We start from the raw sequence: 20,369 nt of genomic DNA, 5'->3' as shown, positions 1-20,369 counted from the left end.
AAGCCTGTAGGAGTGGAAGTAGTTTGAAATAAAGTTCTTAGTACGGCTTGACCTACTGTGGCTTGTGCGGATAGCACGTCTACACAGTAGTGCTTAGTAAATGTGTGAGGCGTAGACCATGTGGCTGCCTTACATATTTCGTTCATTGGAATATTTCCTAGGAAGGCCATGGTAGCGCCTTTCTTTCTGGTTGAGTGTGCCTTTGGTGTAATGGGCAGCTCTCTTTTTGCTTTAAGGTAGCAGGTTTGGATACACTTAACTATCCATCTGGCTATACCCTGTTTTGATATTGGGTTTCCTGTATGAGGTTTTTGAAATGCAATAAACAGTTGTTTTGTTTTCCTAATTAGTTTTGTTCTGTCAATATAGTACATTAGTGCTCTTCTGATGTCTAATGTATGTAGTGCCCTTTCAGCTACTGAGTCTGGCTGTGGAAAGAACACTGGTAGTTCTACTGTTTGATTTAAGTGGAACGGTGAAAGAACTTTCGGTAAAAATTTAGGATTGGTTCTTAGAACTACCTTATTTTTGTGTATTTGAATAAAAGGTTCCTGTATAGTAAACGCTTGAATTTTGCTTACTCTTCTTAGAGATGTAATGGCAATGAGAAATGCAACCTTCCACGTTAAGAATTGCATTTCGCAAGAATGCATGGGTTCGAAAGGTGGACCCATGAGTCTTGTTAAGACGATGTTGAGGTTCCATGAAGGAACAGGTGGTGTTCTTGGTGGTATAATTCTTTTTAGGCCTTCCATAAACGCTTTAATGACAGGTATCCTAAATAGTGAAGTTGAATGGGTAATCTGCAGGTATGCAGAAATTGCTGCGAGGTGTATCTTTATGGAAGAGAAGGCCAGATTTGATTTCTGCAAATGTAGTAAGTATCCTACTACATCCTTTGGAGATGCATGTAATGGTTGAACTTGATTACTATGGCAGTAGCAAACAAATCTTTTCCATTTACTTGCATAGCAGTGTCTAGTGGATGGCCTTCTAGCCTCTTTTATGACCTCCATACATTCTTGGGTGAGGTTTAAATGTCCGAATTCTAGGATTTCAGGAGCCAGATTGCTAGATTCAGCGATGCTGGGTTTGGATGCCTGATCTGTTGTTTGTGTTGTGTTAGCAGATCTGGCCTGTTTGGTAGCTTGACATGGGGTACTACTGACAGGTCTAGTAGTGTTGTGTACCAGGGTTGTCTTGCCCATGTTGGTGCTATTAGTATGAGTTTGAGTTTGTTTTGACTCAATTTGTTTACTAGATATGGAAGGAGAGGGAGAGGGGGAAAAGCGTATGCAAATATCCCTGACCAATTCATCCATAGAGCATTGCCTTGAGACTGCCTGTGTGGGTACCTGGATGCGAAGTTTTGGCATTTTGCGTTCTCCTTTGTTGCAAATAGGTCTATTTGAGGTGTTCCCCAAATGTGGAAGTAAGTGTTTAGAATTTGGGGGTGAATCTCCCATTCGTGGACTTGTTGGTGATCACGAGAGAGGTTGTCTGCTAGTTGATTCTGGATCCCTGGAATAAACTGTGCTATTAGGCGAATGTGGTTGTGAATCGCCCATTGCCATATCTTTTGTGCCAGGAGGCACAGCTGTGTCGAGTGTGTTCCCCCCTGTTTGTTTAGATAATACATTGTTGTCATGTTGTCTGTTTTGACAAGAATGTATTTGTGGGTTATGATGGGTTGAAATGCTTTCAACGCTAGGAATACTGCTAACAATTCGAGGTGATTTATATGCAACTTCGTTTGATGTACGTCCCATTGTCCTTGGATGCTGTGTTGATTGAGGTGTGCTTCCCACCCTGTCATGGAAGCATCTGTTGTTATCACGTATTGTGGCACTGGGTCTTGGAAAGGCCGCCCTTTGTTTAAATTTATACTGTTCCACCATAGAAGCGAGATGTATGTTTGGCGGTCTATCAACACCAGATCTAGAAGGTGACCCTGTGCCTGTGACCATTGCGATGCTAGGCACTGTTGTAAGGGCCTCATGTGCAGTCTTGCGTTTGGGACAATGGCTATGCATGAAGACATCATGCCTAGGAGTTTTAATACCATCTTTGCATGTATTTTTTGTGTCGGATACATGGCTTGTATAACCTTGTAAAAATGTTGAACCCTTTGTGGACTTGGAGTGGCTATTCCCTTTGTTGTGTCGATTGTCGCTCCTAAGTATTGCTGTGTTTTGCACGGCAGAATGTGTGATTTTGCATAGTTGATGGAGAAACAGAGTTTGTAGAGGGTTTGTATGACATACTCTGTGTGGTGTGAACACTTTGTTAGGGAGTTGGTTTTGATTAGCCAATCGTCTAGGTAGGGGAACACGTGTATTTGCTGCCTTCTGATATGTGCAGCTACTACTGCTAGGCATTTTGTAAATACTCTTGGTGCGGTTGTTATACCGAACGGCAACACTTTGAATTGGTAGTGTATTCCCTTGAATACGAACCTTAGGTATTTCCTGTGCGAGGGATGTATCGGTATGTGGAAATACGCGTCCTTTAGATCTAAGGTTGTCATATAGTCTTGTTGTTTTAGCAGTGGTAATACGTCTTGTAGTGTGACCATGTGAAAGTGTTCCGATTTGATGTAGATGTTTAGTGTTCTGAGATCTAAGATTGGTCTCAGTGTTTTGTCTTTTTTTGGTATTAGAAAGTACAGTGAGTAAACTCCTGTGTTCCTTTGTGTACGTGGTACAAGTTCTATTGCGTCCTTTTGCAGTAATGCCTGAACTTCTAATTCCAGAAGGTCTAAATGCTGTTTTGACATGTTTTGTGTTTTTGGTGGGACATTTGGAGGGATTTGGAGAAATTCTATGCAATAACCATGTTGGATAATTGCTAAGACCCAAGTGTCTGTTGTTATTTCCTCCCAAGCTTTGTAAAATTGGCTTAGTCTTCCCCCCACTGGTGTTGTGTGAAGGGGTTGAGTGACTTGTGAGTCACTGTTTGGTTGTAGGGGTTTTGGGACCTTGAAATTTTCCCCGGTTTCTAGGGAATTGTCCCCCTCTGTACTGGCCCCGAAAGCCTCCCCTTTGGTACTGTCCCTGGTAGGTAGACGGTGTTGATTGTGAGGTGCTGGCTTGTGTGGCTTGACCCCGAAACCCCCCTCTGAAGGGTGTTCTGCGAAATGTGCCAAAAGTGCCTCTGCCCTGCGGGGAATAGAGTGCGCCCATGGCCTTGGCTGTGTCACTGTCCTTTTTCAATTTCTCAATTGCCGTGTCCACATCGGGTCCAAACAATTGTTGTTCGTTGAACGGCATATTGAGCACTGCATGTTGTATCTCGGGTTTAAACCTGGATGTGCGCAACCATGCGTGCCGTCTTATGGTTACCGCGGTATTTATTGTTCTTGCAGCTGTATCCGCTGCATCCATAGAGGAACGTATTTGGTTATTAGAGATATTTTGTCCCTCCTCAACTACTTGTTTTGCCCGTTTCTGTAATTCTTTGGGTAGATGCTCGATGAGATGCTGCATCTCATCCCAATGGGCTCTGTCATATCGCGCTAGGAGCGCCTGAGAGTTCGCGATGCGCCACTGGTTTGCAGCTTGTACAGCAACCCTTTTTCCAGCTGCGTCGAACTTGCGGCTCTCTTTGTCCGGAGGTGGGGCGTCGCCTGATGTGTGCGAGTTAGCTCTTTTGCGAGCTGCCCCTACTACAACTGAATCTGGTGGCAGTTGTGATGTGATAAAAGCAGGGTCTGTGGGCGGTGCTTTATATTTTTTCTCCACCCGTGGAGTTATCGCTCTACTTTTGACAGGATCTTTAAAGATCTGTTTTGCATGCCTTAGCATTCCCGGGAGCATAGGCAGGCTTTGATAGGAGCTATGGGTGGAGGAGAGGGTGTTGAAAAGGAAGTCATCCTCGACAGGTTCTGAGTGTAACGACACGTTATGGAACTCTGCTGCCCTAGCTACCACCTGTGCATACGCTGTGCTGTCCTCGGGTGGTGAGGGCTTGGTAGGGTACGACTCAGGACTATTGTCTGATACTGGGGCGTCATATAGGTCCCAAGCGTCCTGGTCATCTTGGCTCATGGTGGTATGAGCTGGTGAATGTGACGGAGTTTGTGCCGGTGATGTATGAGTTACAGGTGGAGGAGAGGGTGGTGGAGTTACTTTCTTCACCACTTTTGCTTGTGGTGTTTGTTCTTGTGTTTGGAACTCGAGTCTCCATTTCCTCCTGATTGGGGGAAGAGTGCTGATCTTCCCTGTCCCACTCTGTATGAAGATCCGCTTCTGGGTGTGGTCTACGTCAGTGGATTGTAACTCTTCTTCAAATCTGTGTTTGCGCATTTGAGAGGACAGTGATTGTTCCTCTGAATACGAGCTGGCAGTCGGTTCGGTTGCAGGGCGTTTTGGCACCGAAACTGTGTCTTTGCTTGTTTTCGGCTCCGAGGAGAATTTTCTCTTTTTTGTAGTCGAGCTTTCTCGGCGTCGATCATCCTCGGTGCCGCTGTCTCTGCGTCGAGCAGCTTCGGTTCCGCTGTCTCGGCGTCGACCCTTTTCGGCAGCACTTTCTCGGTCCAGAGATTGCTGCGTGCCTGTGTCTCGACCCGAGTCGGACGATATCGGCACCAGTTCGCCCTTTTTCGGTGCCGATGGACGGTCACCTATTTTATGGGTTGAGCCATGGCCTGTTGGCAGTGGCGTCCCCTGGGCCTTGTCTGTTTTCCCGTGTGGTGCTTGTTTCGACGTCTTACTCACGGTTTCTTCGACGTCGAACTCCTCAGAGTCCGATTAATGGATGGAGAAGGCTTCCTCTTCTTCTCCTTGTTCCTCGAACCCACGTTGTCCTGTCGGCGTGGACGCCATTTGCAACCTTCTGGCTCTTCGGTCACGGAGCGTCTTTCGGGACCGGAACACACGACAGGCCTCACACGTCTCTTCCTTGTGCTCGGGCGACAGGCACAAGTTACAGACCAAATGCTGGTCTGTATATGGATATTTGCTGTGGCATTTAGGACAGAATCGGAACGGGGTCCGTTCCATCGGTGTCGATGTTACACGCGGTCGGGATGACCAGGCCCCGACGGGGGGGTCGAAGTTACCCCGAAGGGCTACCGGAGCTCTTCACGATTCGGTGTCGATTCTATCTAACCCGATACCGAACTAAACAATACCGACGTAGTTTTCCGAAGTTTTGACTATCTTTCCGTCCCGAAACCCGGAGCGAAAAGGAACACGTCCGAACCCGATGGCGGAAAAAAAACAATCGAAGATGGAGTCGACGCCCATGCGCAATGGAAACAAGGAGGAGGAGTCCCTCGGTCTTGTGACTCGAAAAGACTTCTTCGAAAAAAAACAACTTGTAACACTCCGACCCAACACCAGACGGCGGACTATGCACAGCATGTGTATCTGCAGCTACACATGCCACCGAACAATAAGTTACTTACCTGTAACTGTAGTTCTCCAGTATTGGAATCTTTCATAGATTCACAGGGATGGGGCTCCCATCTCGACGATGGGGAAGGATTCAAGCATGTGAATCTATGAAAGATTCCAATACTGGAGTAAGTCACCATTGATAGACTGGATACCGTCGTCGCCGTTGATGCAGCTGCCGTGTACGTCCTTGTCACGGACATCTATCTTCAGAAGCTGAAGAAGGCTTTCTGAACACCGGCAACACCTTTGGAGGGGGTGTAGAAAGCTCTGAGGACTTTGGTACCTCCTTTGATGTTGAAGGCCGAGGCCTGAACTTGGAGGAGGATCTTTTTTCCTGGAGGTGAGGATCATAGACTGCGGCCTTCGCCAGACCCCTGTGAGGTATTTTTAAAATTCTTTGAGGGTTGTTTTAAACCCTTTTCAGAATGAGGTGATCTTAGCCTCTTTTGTGACTTCCTAGAAGATCATGAAGACTCCTCACTGTCAGAGTCCGAGACAGGATTTTTTCTAGATTCAAGCTTTTGGAGCCATATCAACAACTTCCCCTCTCTATCCTTCAAAGTCTTCGATGAAAAGGTACAACATACCTTACAGTCAGTAGCAGAGTGTTCAGGATAGAGGCAATATATACAATCTGTATAAGGGTCTCCGGAATGGAGCCTTTTCTTCCCACAAGTGCTGCAGGCTCTAAAGAGACTTTTTCTCTCTGTCAGACATCCTGCTGGTACAATAGGCTCCAGAAAGTATGAGTGTAAGTCAGACACCCAATGAGCAAAAGGAACTTCAGGTATAGTGAGAAAATCTTCCTCCACAAGAACAAACTGAGCAGAGCTCAGAGGAGACTCACTAGCACGACGTGTGGTAGAAAATCTGAGGTGCTGGAGCTTCTCTCAGGAGGGTTCTAGAAGGTGGTGCTCTCTGACTGGCTGAGGTTCACGTTTGGTCCTTTTTACATAAGGACTTGGATAGATTGCTAAAATGTAGAGTTTTTATGTTATACCTGTTATGTCTTTGGGACATTGTCTTTTCTAAGGTACCGGTGACCCCAATCTCGACGACGGGGAATGATTCAAGCATATGAATCTATGAAAGTTCCAATACTGGAGTAAACAGTTTAGCACCATCATGCCTAAATGGTCCTATTAGCTGCTTTGCAAGTATTTGCACTGCTGGAAATGTTCCAACTTACCTCCAATGTAGAGCAGTAACAGCTTTAACTTGGTACAGTGCTTAGTCTAATTTTAATTTTTAGTGATACAATTATTTAACCATTATCAGATATCAAATAATTGCCTCTTACGGAACAAAAAAAAGATATTTCACTGTGTTGTGATTCTTTTCTATTATTTAGTAAGGCTAGCTGGCTACAAGTATTTGTAGGACCAAAAATTAGAAACATACCTTATCAAGATCCAATAACATTTGCACCAATTAATTCTAGTAAGCAATATAATCTCTACTACTATATTTCCATTAAGTGACCGGTGTCTGTTTTTCAAAAGGAATTTTGGGTTATTCTAATTCCTTGAGGAAGAGCACGTGCATTTTCAAACCTGGAAGTTCCAATCAGCCGCTTACCTTGCTTCACTGCTGCATCTATGAATGGCCTAAACAAAAGAAATAGATTTTAATTATTTACAGAAATCTCTTTTGGTGGGTACTGGCTTTAATAAACTTTACAGAATACCAAGGGGATAATTAAGTGAGTTCACTCTAACAAAACAAAGTTCTAATTAGCTTGGTCAATCCCAGGTCTGTGTGCCATTATGAAGTCATATTCTGTAGGAAAATTGACTACCTCATTTGTTTTAAGCCTGCCCTTAAGTTCCGCCTTTGACTGTACTGTCATTCTGTCAAGCTCAACCACTAAACTGGTCATTGGGCCACCTTTCATCTGCAGAACCCACCCGCAATAGAATTAATTTTAGCCTAAACACAGAGGAAACGCTTGCCGGCAAGCAAATAGTACCATCATGGCCAACAAAGTGATGTGGATCATCCTGCCTCCTAATTCATGTTTATGTTCCCATGTGAGGGCCAGCCCTATTCAAAAGGCAAGCAACCAACAGAAGCCACAGACAGTGTCAGTAAGCAAGCCCCTAGCCATCCTCTGACAAGTGGATGCTCCAATGTAGTACCTGAAGAACAAGTTACTTACCTTCAGTAACACTTTTTCTGGTGGATACATTAGCTACCTGTGGATTCCTCATCTTATGAATTCTCCCATGCGCCAGCATCTGACGGAAAATCTTCTTCCCAGCTCTCCACTTCGACGTCACAATTGCATGGCTCCACGTGACTCAGTCTGACGTCACTGTGCCAATAAGAGGTCCTCGCCGGCGTGCTGACATCAGTTTCACCCATTTTTTACGTGCCTTTGAGGCGAACAGGTGAAAACTAACCTCACAATAGCTCAAACGAATACATATATACATAAAACCATAATGATGCAACCCATTTTAACCAGCACTCATATATACATATAAATACCAAAACCTATATACACTTCTAAAACAAAAGTCTTGGTATGACCAAACACGTAACGGGGAGGCGGGTGGGACTGTGAGGAATCCACAGGTAGCTAATGTATCCACCAGAAAAAGCATTACCGAAGGTAAGTAACTTGTTCTTCTGATGGATACAACTACCTGTGGATTACTCACCTTACGAATAGAGTCCCAAAGCAGTATCGTGATCGGAGGTGGGTGCCTGACTGGTTACACCAAGAAAAACTGCAATACAGATCGTACAAAATTGCCATCCCTCAACCTCCGAGTCCAAGAGATAATGCTTTGTGAAGGTGTGGAGGGATGCCCAAGTTGCTGCCTTGCAAATAGCCACCAATGGAACCCCTCTAGCCAGGGCAGAAGTGGCGGACTTAGCCTTGGTCGAATGGGCTCTAATACCCTTAGGGGAACCTTCTTTGCCAACGAGTAGCAAACCTTCATACAAAGAATGACCCATCTGGATATCGTTCTTTTATGGCCCGCTCTGCCCTTCCTCTTTCCAACATATCCCACGAATAGCTGGCCTTCCAAGCGAAAGTCTTTTGTCCTCTCAATATAAAAACTGGGAGCCTTTCTGGGGTCCAAACGATGGAGCCTCTCTTCCTCCTTCGAGGGGTGAGGCAGAGGGTAGAAAGATGGAAGGGAAATGGTCTGCCCCATATGAAAAGGAGTGAAAACTTTAGGTAGGAAGGCCGCCCTGGTTTTCAGCACCACTTTAATTAGGAAAGAATAAAGTAAAGGGACGTTTAACACTAAGAGCCTGAAGCTCACCGACACGCCTAGCTGATGTTATAGCTATCAGGAAAACCGTCTTAAGAACTAAAAATCTTAACGGGCAAGAATGCATGGGTTCGAACGGTGAACCCATTAAAGTTAAAACGAGATTCAGATCCCACTGAGGCATAAGAAAAGGAATGGGAGGAAATGTATTAGTTAAACCCTTTAAGAACCTAATAGGAGATTCAAACAAGGAGGCCTGATCCGGAAGACTGACAGTGCCGTCAAATAGCCTTAAAACAGTAGCAAATGCACAACCCTTCTGTGCTAAAGCTAATGCAAACAACAGAACATTGGACAGATGGGCCCGCAAAGGATCAATTTGCTTCTCTCTACACTAAGCCACGCATTTTGCCCATCTGCGGCATAAACTGTATTAGTGGAGTGTCGCAAGGCCGATAAAATAACACCCACTACTTCCGGTGGGAGAGAGAAAGAACTCAGATTGCCCCGTTCAATCGCCAGGCATGAAGGTGGGGGTATAGAACCTGCCCCTGCGAGAGGAGATCTGCCCTGAGAGGGAGAGGGAGAGGGAGCGGAGGGCACAGTGAGAGTTGGAGAAGGTCCATGTACCACACTCTTCTTGGCCAATCCGGGGCTATTAAAATGGCCTGTGCCCGATCTTGGCGAATCTTCCTCAGAACCTGAGGAATCAAGGGTATGGGGGAAATACGTAAAGCAACTGGTTGCACTAAGAGATCTGAAACACAGCCCCCAAAGCTCCTTGCACCAGATACTGGAGGCTGCAGAATGACGGGCAGTGCGCGTTCTCCCGAGTGGCAAACAGATCTATCCTTGGAGAACCCCACATCTGAAAGATGTGAAGGACCAGATCCGGATGGTGACCCCACTCGTGATCGGCCGAGAAATGTCGACTGAGAGTGACCGCACATGCGTTGAGCACTCCGGCCAGATGATTCGCTACCAAGCAAATGCGATGGTCCTGAAGGCAGGACCAGAGCTGCAGAGCCTCTCTGCAGAGAAGGTACAACCCCACTCCTTCCTGCTTGTTTATATACCACATCACGGTAGTGTTGTCCGTCAGGACCTGAACTGACTGACCGCAAAGGGACAGGAGGAAGGCCTTGAGAGCCAGATATCTTGCCCGCAATTCTAACAGATTGATATGAAAAATCTGTTCCACTGGAGACCAACAACCCTTGATCTCCAGGTCCCCAGATGAGATCCCACCCTAGAGTGGAAGCATCTGTCATGACCGTGGCCACCGGAGGAGGTAGTGAAAACGGCCTTCCTTGAGAAAGGTTTCCGTCCACAGCCCACCATTGTAGATCCGCTGCAGCATCTCTGGAGATCGATATCGACTCCCCGAGATCCTCTGTGTTGAAACCACTGCTTGCGGAGGAACCATTGGAGAGCCCTCGTGTGCCAACATGCATGACTGACCAACATAATGCAAGAAGCGAACAGACCGAGCAGGCGTAGGACCTTGAGGACTGGAACAACCACTCCATTTTGAAACACTGGAATCAACGCCTGGATGTCCTGAATCTGCTGAGGCGGAGGATAGGCCCGATTCAATGTTGTATCCAGTACTGTCCCTATGAACAGGAGGCGCTGAGAGTGCTCCAGGTGAGACTTGGGCATGTTTACCGAGAAGCCCAGGCTGAACAACAACTAAGTTGTCATCTGCAAGTGATGCAGCACGAGCTCTGGAGACTTGGCTTTGATCAACTAATCGTCCAGGTAAGGGAATACTGATATTCCCTTCCTTCCGAGACTTGCTGCAACCACCGCCATCACCTTCGTGAAGACTCGAGGTGCTGAACTAAGACCAAACAGAAGGACCATAAACTGGTAGTGTTGCGACCCCACCACAAACCGGAGATACTTCCTGTGCACCCTGAGTATAGGGATATGAAAGTAAGCATCCTGCAAGTCGACAGACACCATCCAATCCTCTTTCTTCAACTCCAGAAGCACCTGCGCCAGAGTCAGCATCTTGAATTTCTCCTGTTTGAGGAACCAATTCAAAATCCTCAGGTCCAGGATTTGTCTCAATCGACCATCCTTCTTGGGAATCAGGAAATATCTCGAATAACAACCCTGACCCCTTTCCTGCTCTGGAACCAACTCCACTGCACCTTTTGATAACAGGATTTGAACTTCCTGCAGCAGTAACAGGAGATGGTCTTCTGAACAAAACGAGGGACGGGGAGGGATGGGAGGGGGAAACTCCTGAAGAGGAAGAGCATATCCTTTCCTCACAATGTTCAGAACCCAGGAGTCTGATGTGATTAACTCCCACTCGTGCAGAAAAAGACGTAATCTTCCCCCTACAGGAGAAGTATGGTTGAAAATGGGCAGAAAACTAGGGCTGCTTCCCTTGTTGTTGTCTTCCAGAGGAAGAGGATGATGCAGGGTGCTGCTGGGTGGCCCCTCTTGTCCGAACCCATCCCCGCCCTCTAAAGGACCCATAAGGGAGGCAGGCAAGATGTTGGACTGTGGACTGAGGTCTCCCACAGTAAACAGCTCCACGCCCAAACCCCCTGAACCTCCGAAAGGACCTGAAATGGGTAGTAGTAGAAGCCTGCAGACCCAAAGACCTTGCTGTGGCCCTACTGTCCTTAAAGCACTCTAAGGCAGAGTCAGCTTTAGCACCAAAAAGCTTTTCCCCATCAAAAGGCAAGTCCAAGAGAGTAGACTGGGCATCCAAGGAAAAGCCAGAGAACCTCAACCATGCATGCCTCCTGGTAGCAATAGAGGTAGCCATCACCCTGGCCACCAAATCTGTAGAATCCAGACCAGACTGGATTATCTGCTTAGCCACTGCCTGAGCATCCGACAGGAGCTCTCCAAATTGTCCTTTCACCTCCTGCAGCACGGTCTCGAACCATAGCCCTAGCTGAATCCATCAGGGCGTGCACAAATCTACCTAATACACAGGTAGCGTTGGCTGCTCTGAGGGCCATACAACAAGAAGAAAGTCTTCTTTGCCGACTGCTCCATCCTCTTGGACTCCCTGTCCAACGGAATCACAGGGAAGGAGCCTGGTGCAGACCGTGTGGAAAAAGAGGCTTGAACAACTAGACTCTCCAGGTTAGGATATTTTGACAAAAATCCCGGATCTCCAGGAGCCACCCTATACCTACTTGCCACAGATCTGTTGACAGCTGGGGACGACACAGGCTTCCTCCAAACCTCTAAGATAGGCTCTGTAAGAGCATCATTAAATGGAAGCAAAGGATCTGCTGAAGCCGAAGAAGGATACAGGACCTCAGTTAGAATATTTGTTTTGACCTTTGCAGCAGGCAACGGAAGATCCAAAAAATTTGCCGCCTTCCTGACCACAGTATGGAAAGAGGCCGCCTCCTCAGTAAACTCCCCTGGAAAAGAAAGGTCCCATTCCGGGAAGTACTAGCTGGCTGAGTCAAGTCCTTGATATTTCCCCAACGGCTCCACAATCTCTCCTTCCTCCAACAACTGCCTTTGGTACTCCTCTTCCTCCAAAAGTCTTAAAGCTTTTGTGTGTGACCTCAGCCTGGCCTCTAACCTTGGCGTCGACATAGAATTAGCCAAGGTCGATGACACCGGCTTCAGGACTAAAAGGCGCGGACCAGGAGAAGAAGGCTGATTACGGTCTAATCCGGAGCCAACAGGCGCCGGAGCGGATCCCATCGGCGCCGTGGTCACCTGAGGCTCCGTCATCGGTGTAGACTGATAAGGTGATGACATAGACGCCACAGGTCTAAAGGGTGATGTCATCGGAGCCGCAGGTCTTTGAGGCGATGTCATCGGCGCTAAACCGGCACCCTCAGCCAGATAGAGGGGAATAAACGGCGCCGCCTTGTAAGGAGCCGGGGAGCCCAACTAAATGCCAAAGGACCCGTGGGACCAGCCGGTGCACCAGCAGGGGCCATAGCATTAAACATAGCAAACATGGCATTTAAAAATGCTGCTGGATCCGCTCCCGGAGCCGGGAAGGCAGGTTACCGCTGGTCTCCATGTGGCACTTGCGTCGGTTGAGCATCCGAATCCTGTGCCACAGGTGAAAAGCGAGGACTCTCTGGAGGCGCGACCACCTCGAAGACCGACAGCTCCGGAGAGGCCGGAGGGCTTTGAGGCTGTGGAGTCACAGTAGGACTAACCTCCCAAGTCGCACGGCGCCGTCTAGATGGAGACCTGGACCTTGCTAGGCTCCGAGCCGAACGACGCCGAGAGTCATGACGACGTCGCTTCTTTGACGAAGTGTGAGAAGACGACCTGTGAAGGCTCTTATGTCCTTTTTTCACCTTAGCCAAAAAGGGTTTGGCTTCTGTCCTTCAGAGCTTTTGGATTCATGCTCTGGCAGGATACACACTCCTCTACATCATGCTTGGAGCTTAAACACCAAAGGAAATCATTATGAGGGTCAGTAACTGACATGCGACCCCCGCACTCTCGACAAGGCTTAAATCCCAACTTCCTAGGAGAAATTGTAACCAGAAACAAGATGGAACACCTTCAACAGTAGCGAGAGCTAGGAGAAAACCGTTAGTGTCGAAGGCACGGAAAAAAGGGAGGAGAGGACCTCTTATTTGCACGGTGACGTCAGACGGAGTCGCGTGGAGCTGTGCAATTGTGACGTCCTTGTGGAGAGTTGGGAAGAAGATTTTCTGTCGGATGCTGGCGCATGGGAGAATTCATAAGGTGAGGAATCCACAGGTAGTTGTATCCATCAGAAGTAGGCCCTACTTCCAGTTGTTGGACTGGCAAGGAGTCACCCACTTTGCTCCAGAGGTCCTTTTGGCACCCTGGGGGCGGGGCTACAACCTCAGGTTGCAGGCACTGTGCTTCTAATCTCACTTCTGCCACCTCAGGGTCTGTAATCTGAGATTGAGCATGCCTAGCAGTGTTGGGAGCTTGCAGGAAAAGGGTGATTGTGGCACAATCCCCCTCTGGACTGAAACATTGTTTCTAGTAGAAACAGTCTGGCCCAGGTGTCCTATTGCTGTCACTGTGACTGCAGGTCAGAAGAAACCACACCAGTTAAAGATTTGAGGTCTTCACAAATCAGAGTAGGTAACCCTCCTAGCCCTCTGGTCTCCCTCACAGTGAATGGCATCCACCTCCTACCCCTTATTCCTCTCCAGGGCCTCTGCACCTTACAATTAGGTACAGTAACCCCAGAAACCTACATTTGTGGGGTGCCCAGGGCAGGCGAGCCTTCCAGCTCTTTGCTGAGACCCATGGGCATGTGGGGACTACAATTACCTTCTAAGGGCACCTGGACCATAACACGGCTAGATTCTGCCCCCCACCCCTCCTGCCTCCATGACACCAACCCCGCCCACAACCCACAACTACCTCTCCCCATCCCCTCTTTAGATATATGTCAAGAGAAAGCAGCCTTTCCCCCACCATGGGTTGAATTATTTACAGAAATGTGTTTTGGTGGGTATTTGCTTTAACCAACTTTACAGAATACCAGGAGCATAATTAAGTGACTTCACTCTAGACCAGTGGCATTCCCCCTTCCCTCCCCCCCAATCATCTATACTAAATTCTGTTTGATACACTTGCACTGCTCCTACGAATCAGTCTGAGGAAACCAACTTAAATGTTATTATCCAATTTTAAATTCCTTCATATTTACATAACGTTTTAAAATGTTCGGTTTTACATTTTGCATTATTTATATAGACTTTAACCTGTTAATATTATTATAATTTTTTTTTAAGCAGTCAATGACCTCCCGAGTAGGCATTGCGGGCCCCCAGGGGTCCCCGGTCCACAGGTTAAGAACCGCTGCTCTAGACAAATAAACATTGACATTTCAATCAAACCAACACGAACGCGTTACAGACATCAGCTAACCTTTTAATAATGAAGGATATGTGTGCTTTGTTTTCCAAAATTCTTCGTAGCGTGGGTGCGTCGTAATTTGCTGGATCTTTAAAGCCAACGGCCTCTGGAAGACCCAGCATAACAACAGCAGACGGGTCTTTGAAAATCTTCTCATATGGCACAGGAACAGGTGCAGACTTTCCCAACGCTTTACCTGAAGTTTAATAGTGAAGTTAAAATCATGAATAAGCCCAAAAGCTGTACGAGAAACATTTTTATTTCACAGCTGCCAATGTTGTCATCGTGTTTCAAGTCATGAAACTAAAATATTGTAAGCTTTGTATGTGAAAAAGACAATTAGGTTTTCTCTCCCACTGATAAACACACAAATATTAATTAAATCAATTCTATGTTTTTAGAATAACTGCTCCCTCATACAAAACACATTGCCTGTAAGTTTCCAGACCGCGAGTGGGCCTGACATAAATGCATATTTTTATGACGAAGACCTTAAAATAACCCACTACCAAGCACAGAGTCAAACGTAGATGCATCGAACTCTACTCTGTTAATTACTTCCTGCAGTGTTCCTCGAGATCCAGCCTGATTAACTGCCAAGGGATATCTGTACTGCTAATTTGAATCCTGGAGCGAAAACGTGAATACAGATCTATCCCCAGGTGACGTTTCACTGCTGGATGCCAATGATGTGCTAGACACGTCCATAGCATCACTTCTCAGGCACTCCCCCACCACATGCCTTCAGCAGGAAGGGCAGCTGAAGCCACTAAGTCACTAGAAGAGTGGCTCTTCGGGCACGGTTCGCTCTCCCAATTGGGGCCTATGTTTTCTTTGTTTTTCACCCCCACCCCACCCATGGCAGATTGGCCGTTTTTAGGCAGTAAACACCAGAGAATATGCTAATGTATGTGGGGGGAGGGGGGCTGCCCATGGGATAAGGGATGCTATCTTTTGATAGGGCTAATTGACCTGGTCCCCGGACATTTCGCAGCATGTAGTTATGCGGGGACACCCCAGAGCAGAAAGCCTGCATCATCTGCGCCTGGTGCCTGGGTGAAGGCAGACCCCACCCTGCTTGGCTTGCCTAGGCACTGAACTGGAGGACCGCGCGCAGTAAGTAACGCCAGCTCAGCACGAACACATTTGGTACAACTAACTTGCTGCTAAAGGTCAGTCCAACACCGGGCAGACTTGTGTTTGCGCACCCCACCCCAGCATTTGTTCCTAGAACATCGCGAACTGCGGCATATAAGGAATGGCATGATCATTATATTTAGGCAAGTGTTGTAATATGGAATTAGAACCTTGGGAGGTGGTGGTTCAGGAACACGGGGCGAGGAGTGAAGAGAAGATCGGTTGGGAGACGAGGAGGCTGGGATTTATTTACGGAGACTTTGACTAAAGGAAATAAACTTCAAGAAGCATACTGCTACCTGTTTTGGAGATTTCCTCTTAGTTACAACACTGGCGACGAGGGGTGGTCAACTCCGCGCGTTGACATCCCAACTCCTTCGTATCTCTGATTCCGGAGAATCAATCCCGATGACTGTCGTCCTGTGCTGCGTGTTCTAAGGAAACCTGCTTAAGCCAAAAGGCTGGAGGCGGAAGTTAAGTGGCGGAAGCAAGATCGTTCGGCTTGGAAACAAACATCGCTCTAATTTCAAGTTTTTTTTAAAAATGTTTGTGCCTATTTAAACGTATTTGATTTAGACAACGCGTGCTGTTGCCTAGCAACGCACGCAACGTTAACTCGCAACAGCAACCGGACATCTTCGTGCCACACTTCACGTTTGTTTTTCTTTCTTTTCTTCGTTCCCTTAGCAACCAGAAGATGCTTTTGAGCGATTTATTGGCAACCAGGGACGATTTTACATGTCCGTTTGAGAAACTTTTTGTTTGACAATTTTGTTGACTTCAAGCAACTTCAAATTTAAGTTTTGTGACTTTTACTAGAAAGGCTTCCACATAAGTTTATACATATATAATGATTTTTTTTTTTATACATCTGTTATTTAAGTAGTCGGTGTAGTTTTTATACATTATCTGTGCCAACTTATTCTTCTATAATGCAGAATGTTTCCTCTCTGCCTTTCTTTCAGTCCTCTCCTGGTGAACCCCCAATTAAGTGGGCTAAATGGAAGAAAGTCTTTGAGAGGTACTCCAGAGTGTGTGGTACATCGTTGAGCAATGAGAGGAGGACTGCTTTACTTCTGCATTGTTTAGGAACAGAAGGTCAGGAAGTTTTTGACCATCTTCCTGATCTTCCAGACAATGATGCGATCAATTTGAATGAGTATGAAATATGTATTAGAAAGCTAGATCTACATTATCTTCCTAAGGTTAGCACAATCTTAGAAAGGTATTATTTTGGGAAGCGTTTTCAATTGGAAGGTGAATCTATTGAGAATTATGTCACTGATTTGAGACGTTTAGCCTCATCATGTAAATTTGGATCCACAATAGATGAGAGAATTCGGGATCAATTCATGTTGGGGTGCAATGTTGAAAAAGTACGAAGTGAACTATGGCTTTTAGATGATCCTCAGATTGATCAAGTTATTTCTTTGGCCAAAAGAATTGAACATTCTCTTAAGTGCGTTGATGTTGTGAAACGCTATGATTCTAAGGAGTTAAATGTAGTTAGTGATACTAAACCCAAAATAATCAAACCTCCTGACAAAGAATTGTCCTCCTGTGTTGCTAGCAAGAAATGTTTTAGGTGTGGGAGAGGGGGACATCTTGCTAATAGTAAACTTTGTCCGGCTGTTAATAGTTTTTGTTTTTATTTTGCAAAAAGAAAGGTCATTTTTCAGTTGTGTGTAATCTGAAAAGAACAAAACAGCCTGTGAGAGTGGTTGATAATGATGTTGTTGTCAGCAAGGTTGAATCTGATTTTGCCTGTGGTCAAATAGTACTTCAAATTTCAGGTGACAGAGTGTCTGGCCCTCTAGATTATATTACTGTGGAGGGTAAAAGAACCAAAGTACTTTTTGACTCGGGCGAAGATCTCCATTGTCTCTGATAAGTTTTATCAGAATGAGTTAAAGGGTAAAGTAAATCTTCTGAAACCGGATATCAAACCTTGTGGTTATGGTGGTGAGCCCATTGATTTACATGGTTATTTTGTTGGTTTGATTGAATATGATCAACGATTCACCTCTGGAAAGATCTAGGTTTCAAAAAAGGGGGATAGCATCATAAGTTGGTGGCATCAGAAAGATCTTGGTGTGATGCTTGATCCCAACAGTTCACCTCCTATTAGAGGGAAACATTTGGGAGATATGGATGGGGTGGATGTAATTTCTACGACTGATCTCACAGAGAAATTGCGTAAAGAATTTCCAAATGTTTTCAGTGACGGAATAGGTTGCATGAAGGGATATTCTCATAAAATCAAGTTGCTTCCTGATGCTATACCGTTCTGTAGCAAAGTGCGGAATGTTCCTTTTGCATGTTACAATCTGAACTCAAAAAATTAGAGGATCAAGGGATAATTGAAGAAGTGGAAGGTACTGATTGGTTGTCTCCCATAGTTGTAGCTAGAAAACCTAATGGTAAAATCAGAGTTTGTGTTGATCTTCGCAAGCTTAATAGATGTGTAATGGTGGACAGATATCCGCTTCCCAACATCTCAGATTTATTAACTATGGTGTAAGGTGCTAAGGTGTTTTCTACCATTGATTTAACCTCAGCTTTTCATCAGATTATCTTAGATGAATCTTCGAGGGATCTAACAGCTTTTGTCACACCTTTTGGTCATTTAGATTCATTCGATTACCTTTCGGCTTAATTTCGGCTGCCTCTGTATTTCAAAGAGTAATGGAACACATTTTTAAAGGGATCAATGCTGAAATTAAATTTAATTGCCAAGGGAGTATTAACATCTCTCGTTTGACAGTATTATAAGTGTTAATTAGTCCCCACCTTTTGACCACGTTCTTGTATTTACTGTTTCCTTACCCAGGTCCGGTAGGTTTTTTTTTGGGTAAACATCTGTTTTTGTTAGCATCTCTCACAGGCAGCAGACACAAGAGTCGCAGTGAGGCCCACTCAGGACACCTGGAAAGGAATCCCACGTCACTGGAGCAGCAGGCAGGAGACTACGCATTTTAGAGAAGAGTGCTGAAGGCCGAGGCCACACAGAGCCTAAAGATCCCTTGGAAGAATAGCCAACAAGCCATGGTAGCTGCAAGAGTCGCGGTGCACAGGGGGTATTGTCCTACAAAGAAAGGCAGACTCACCACCTCCAGTTCAGTTGGAAAGCTGGTAGAGGGGACCAAGGGGACCACTCAAGACCACCACCTGTGCTGCAGGACCACGAAGAGTTGCAGGAGAGAGGACCCACGCAACCGGTCGTCTTTGCAGTTGGTGCCTGCGGATGCAGGGGAGCGACTCCTTCACTCCAAGGGAGATTCTTTCTTGCTTCTCAGTGCAGACTGAATACTTGCCGCCCTCAGAGGATGCACAGCCAGAGAAATGTTGCAGTTGCTGGAAAAAGCTGGAGAAACAATGCTACAGAGCAAAGTTGTCGTTGGATCTGCAGACTGTAGGTTCCTGTGAAATACAGTTGTGATTCCAGTGGCCAGAAGTCAAAGCAAACATTGCAGAAGACTCCTGCTGGAATCTTGCATGTCGAATCTGAGGATCCACCCAAGAGGAAGTCCCTATATAGCCCTAAAAAGGGGATTGGTCACCTAGCAGGGTGACCACCTATCAGGAGGGGGCTGTGGCGTCACTTGCCTGACCTGGCCATTCAGATGCTCCCAGAGGCCTCCGGCCACCTTGGATTTAAGATGGCAGAGTCAAGTGGCCACCTGGAGGAGCTCTTGGCACCACCCCTGGGTTGGTGATGGACAGGCGAGTGGTAACTCCCCTTTCCATTGTCTAGTTTCACACCAGAGCAGAGACCAAGGGTCCTGTGACTGGTGCAAACTGGTTTATTCAAAGGGGGGGGGGGCACCAAATGTGCCCTTCAAGCATACCAGTGGCTTGGGGAGGCTACCCCTCCCAAGCCAGGTAACACCTATTTCCAAAGGGAGAGGGTGTTGCCTCCCTCTCACAAAATAAATCCTTTGTTCTGCCCTCCTGGGTTTGAGCTGCTCAAGCAGCAGGAGGGCAGAAACCGGTCTGTGGGATGGCAGCACCGCAGGCTACCCGGGAAAACCCTGCAAACAGGTAGGAGCAAACCTGGAGGGTCCTATAAGGAGCCCCAGAGTGCATGGAATCCTATAACCAATACTGGCAACTGTACTGGGGTATGATTCCGACATGTTTGATACCAAACATGTCTAGGTTCAGAGTTACCATTATGTAGCTGGACATAGGTAGTGACCAATGTAAAATACACAGCTAAAATGGCTTCCCCGCACACACGAATTCCAGGAAAATGGAGCTGGAGTTTGTAGGGGCACCTCTGCTCATGCAGGGGTGCCCTCACATACAGGTACTTGCATCTTGCCCTCTGAGGGCCTGCCATAGGGGTGACATAGTGACCTGGTGCAAGTAACCTGTAGTGAAAGGGTGTATGCACCTTTTTTCACATAGGTTGCAATGGCAGGCTTGCAGACACCTATTGCATGGGCTCACATGGGTGGCATAATACATGCTGCAGCCCATGGGGAACCCCTGGTGCCCCAAATCCCTGGGTAACTAGGTACCTTATACTAGTGACACCAGTATGTTAATAGTGGGGTATAAAAAGTTAGGGACAACCAAATCTAGGGGGTGTCCTCATGATCCCAATGAACACAGTCAAAGCACACTGACAGCAGGCAAAAAGTGGAGGTAACCATGCCAAAAAGAGGGTACTCCCCTACAAACATGCTATGGAATGTGTGGTTTAGGTATGATCTTGTGCGCCTCAATCAGATACTCCTGTCGC

At 46.5% G+C, this 20,369-nt stretch overlaps 1 protein-coding gene across 2 annotated transcripts in view; it reads right to left on the bottom strand.

Moving 5' to 3' along the window:
- Positions 1–20,369, bottom strand: part of GTF2I (general transcription factor IIi) — a 1,115,084-nt gene that overhangs the window by 1,027,355 nt on the left and 67,360 nt on the right. For both annotated transcript variants that reach the window (XM_069226909.1, XM_069226910.1), the window contains exons 5-6: positions 14,498–14,681; positions 6,978–7,006 (exon numbers count right to left, since the gene is read on the bottom strand). In XM_069226909.1, the coding sequence (XP_069083010.1) occupies positions 6,978–7,006; positions 14,498–14,681 (213 nt within the window). The remainder of the gene's footprint in view (positions 1–6,977; positions 7,007–14,497; positions 14,682–20,369) is intronic.

The sequence above is a fragment of the Pleurodeles waltl genome, chromosome 3_2, assembly GCF_031143425.1.
Source record: "Pleurodeles waltl isolate 20211129_DDA chromosome 3_2, aPleWal1.hap1.20221129, whole genome shotgun sequence".
NCBI classification, from domain to species: Eukaryota; Metazoa; Chordata; class Amphibia; order Caudata; family Salamandridae; genus Pleurodeles; species Pleurodeles waltl.
Note: the sequence above shows the minus strand (reverse complement) of the source record. Positions and strands in the feature narration are given on the sequence as shown.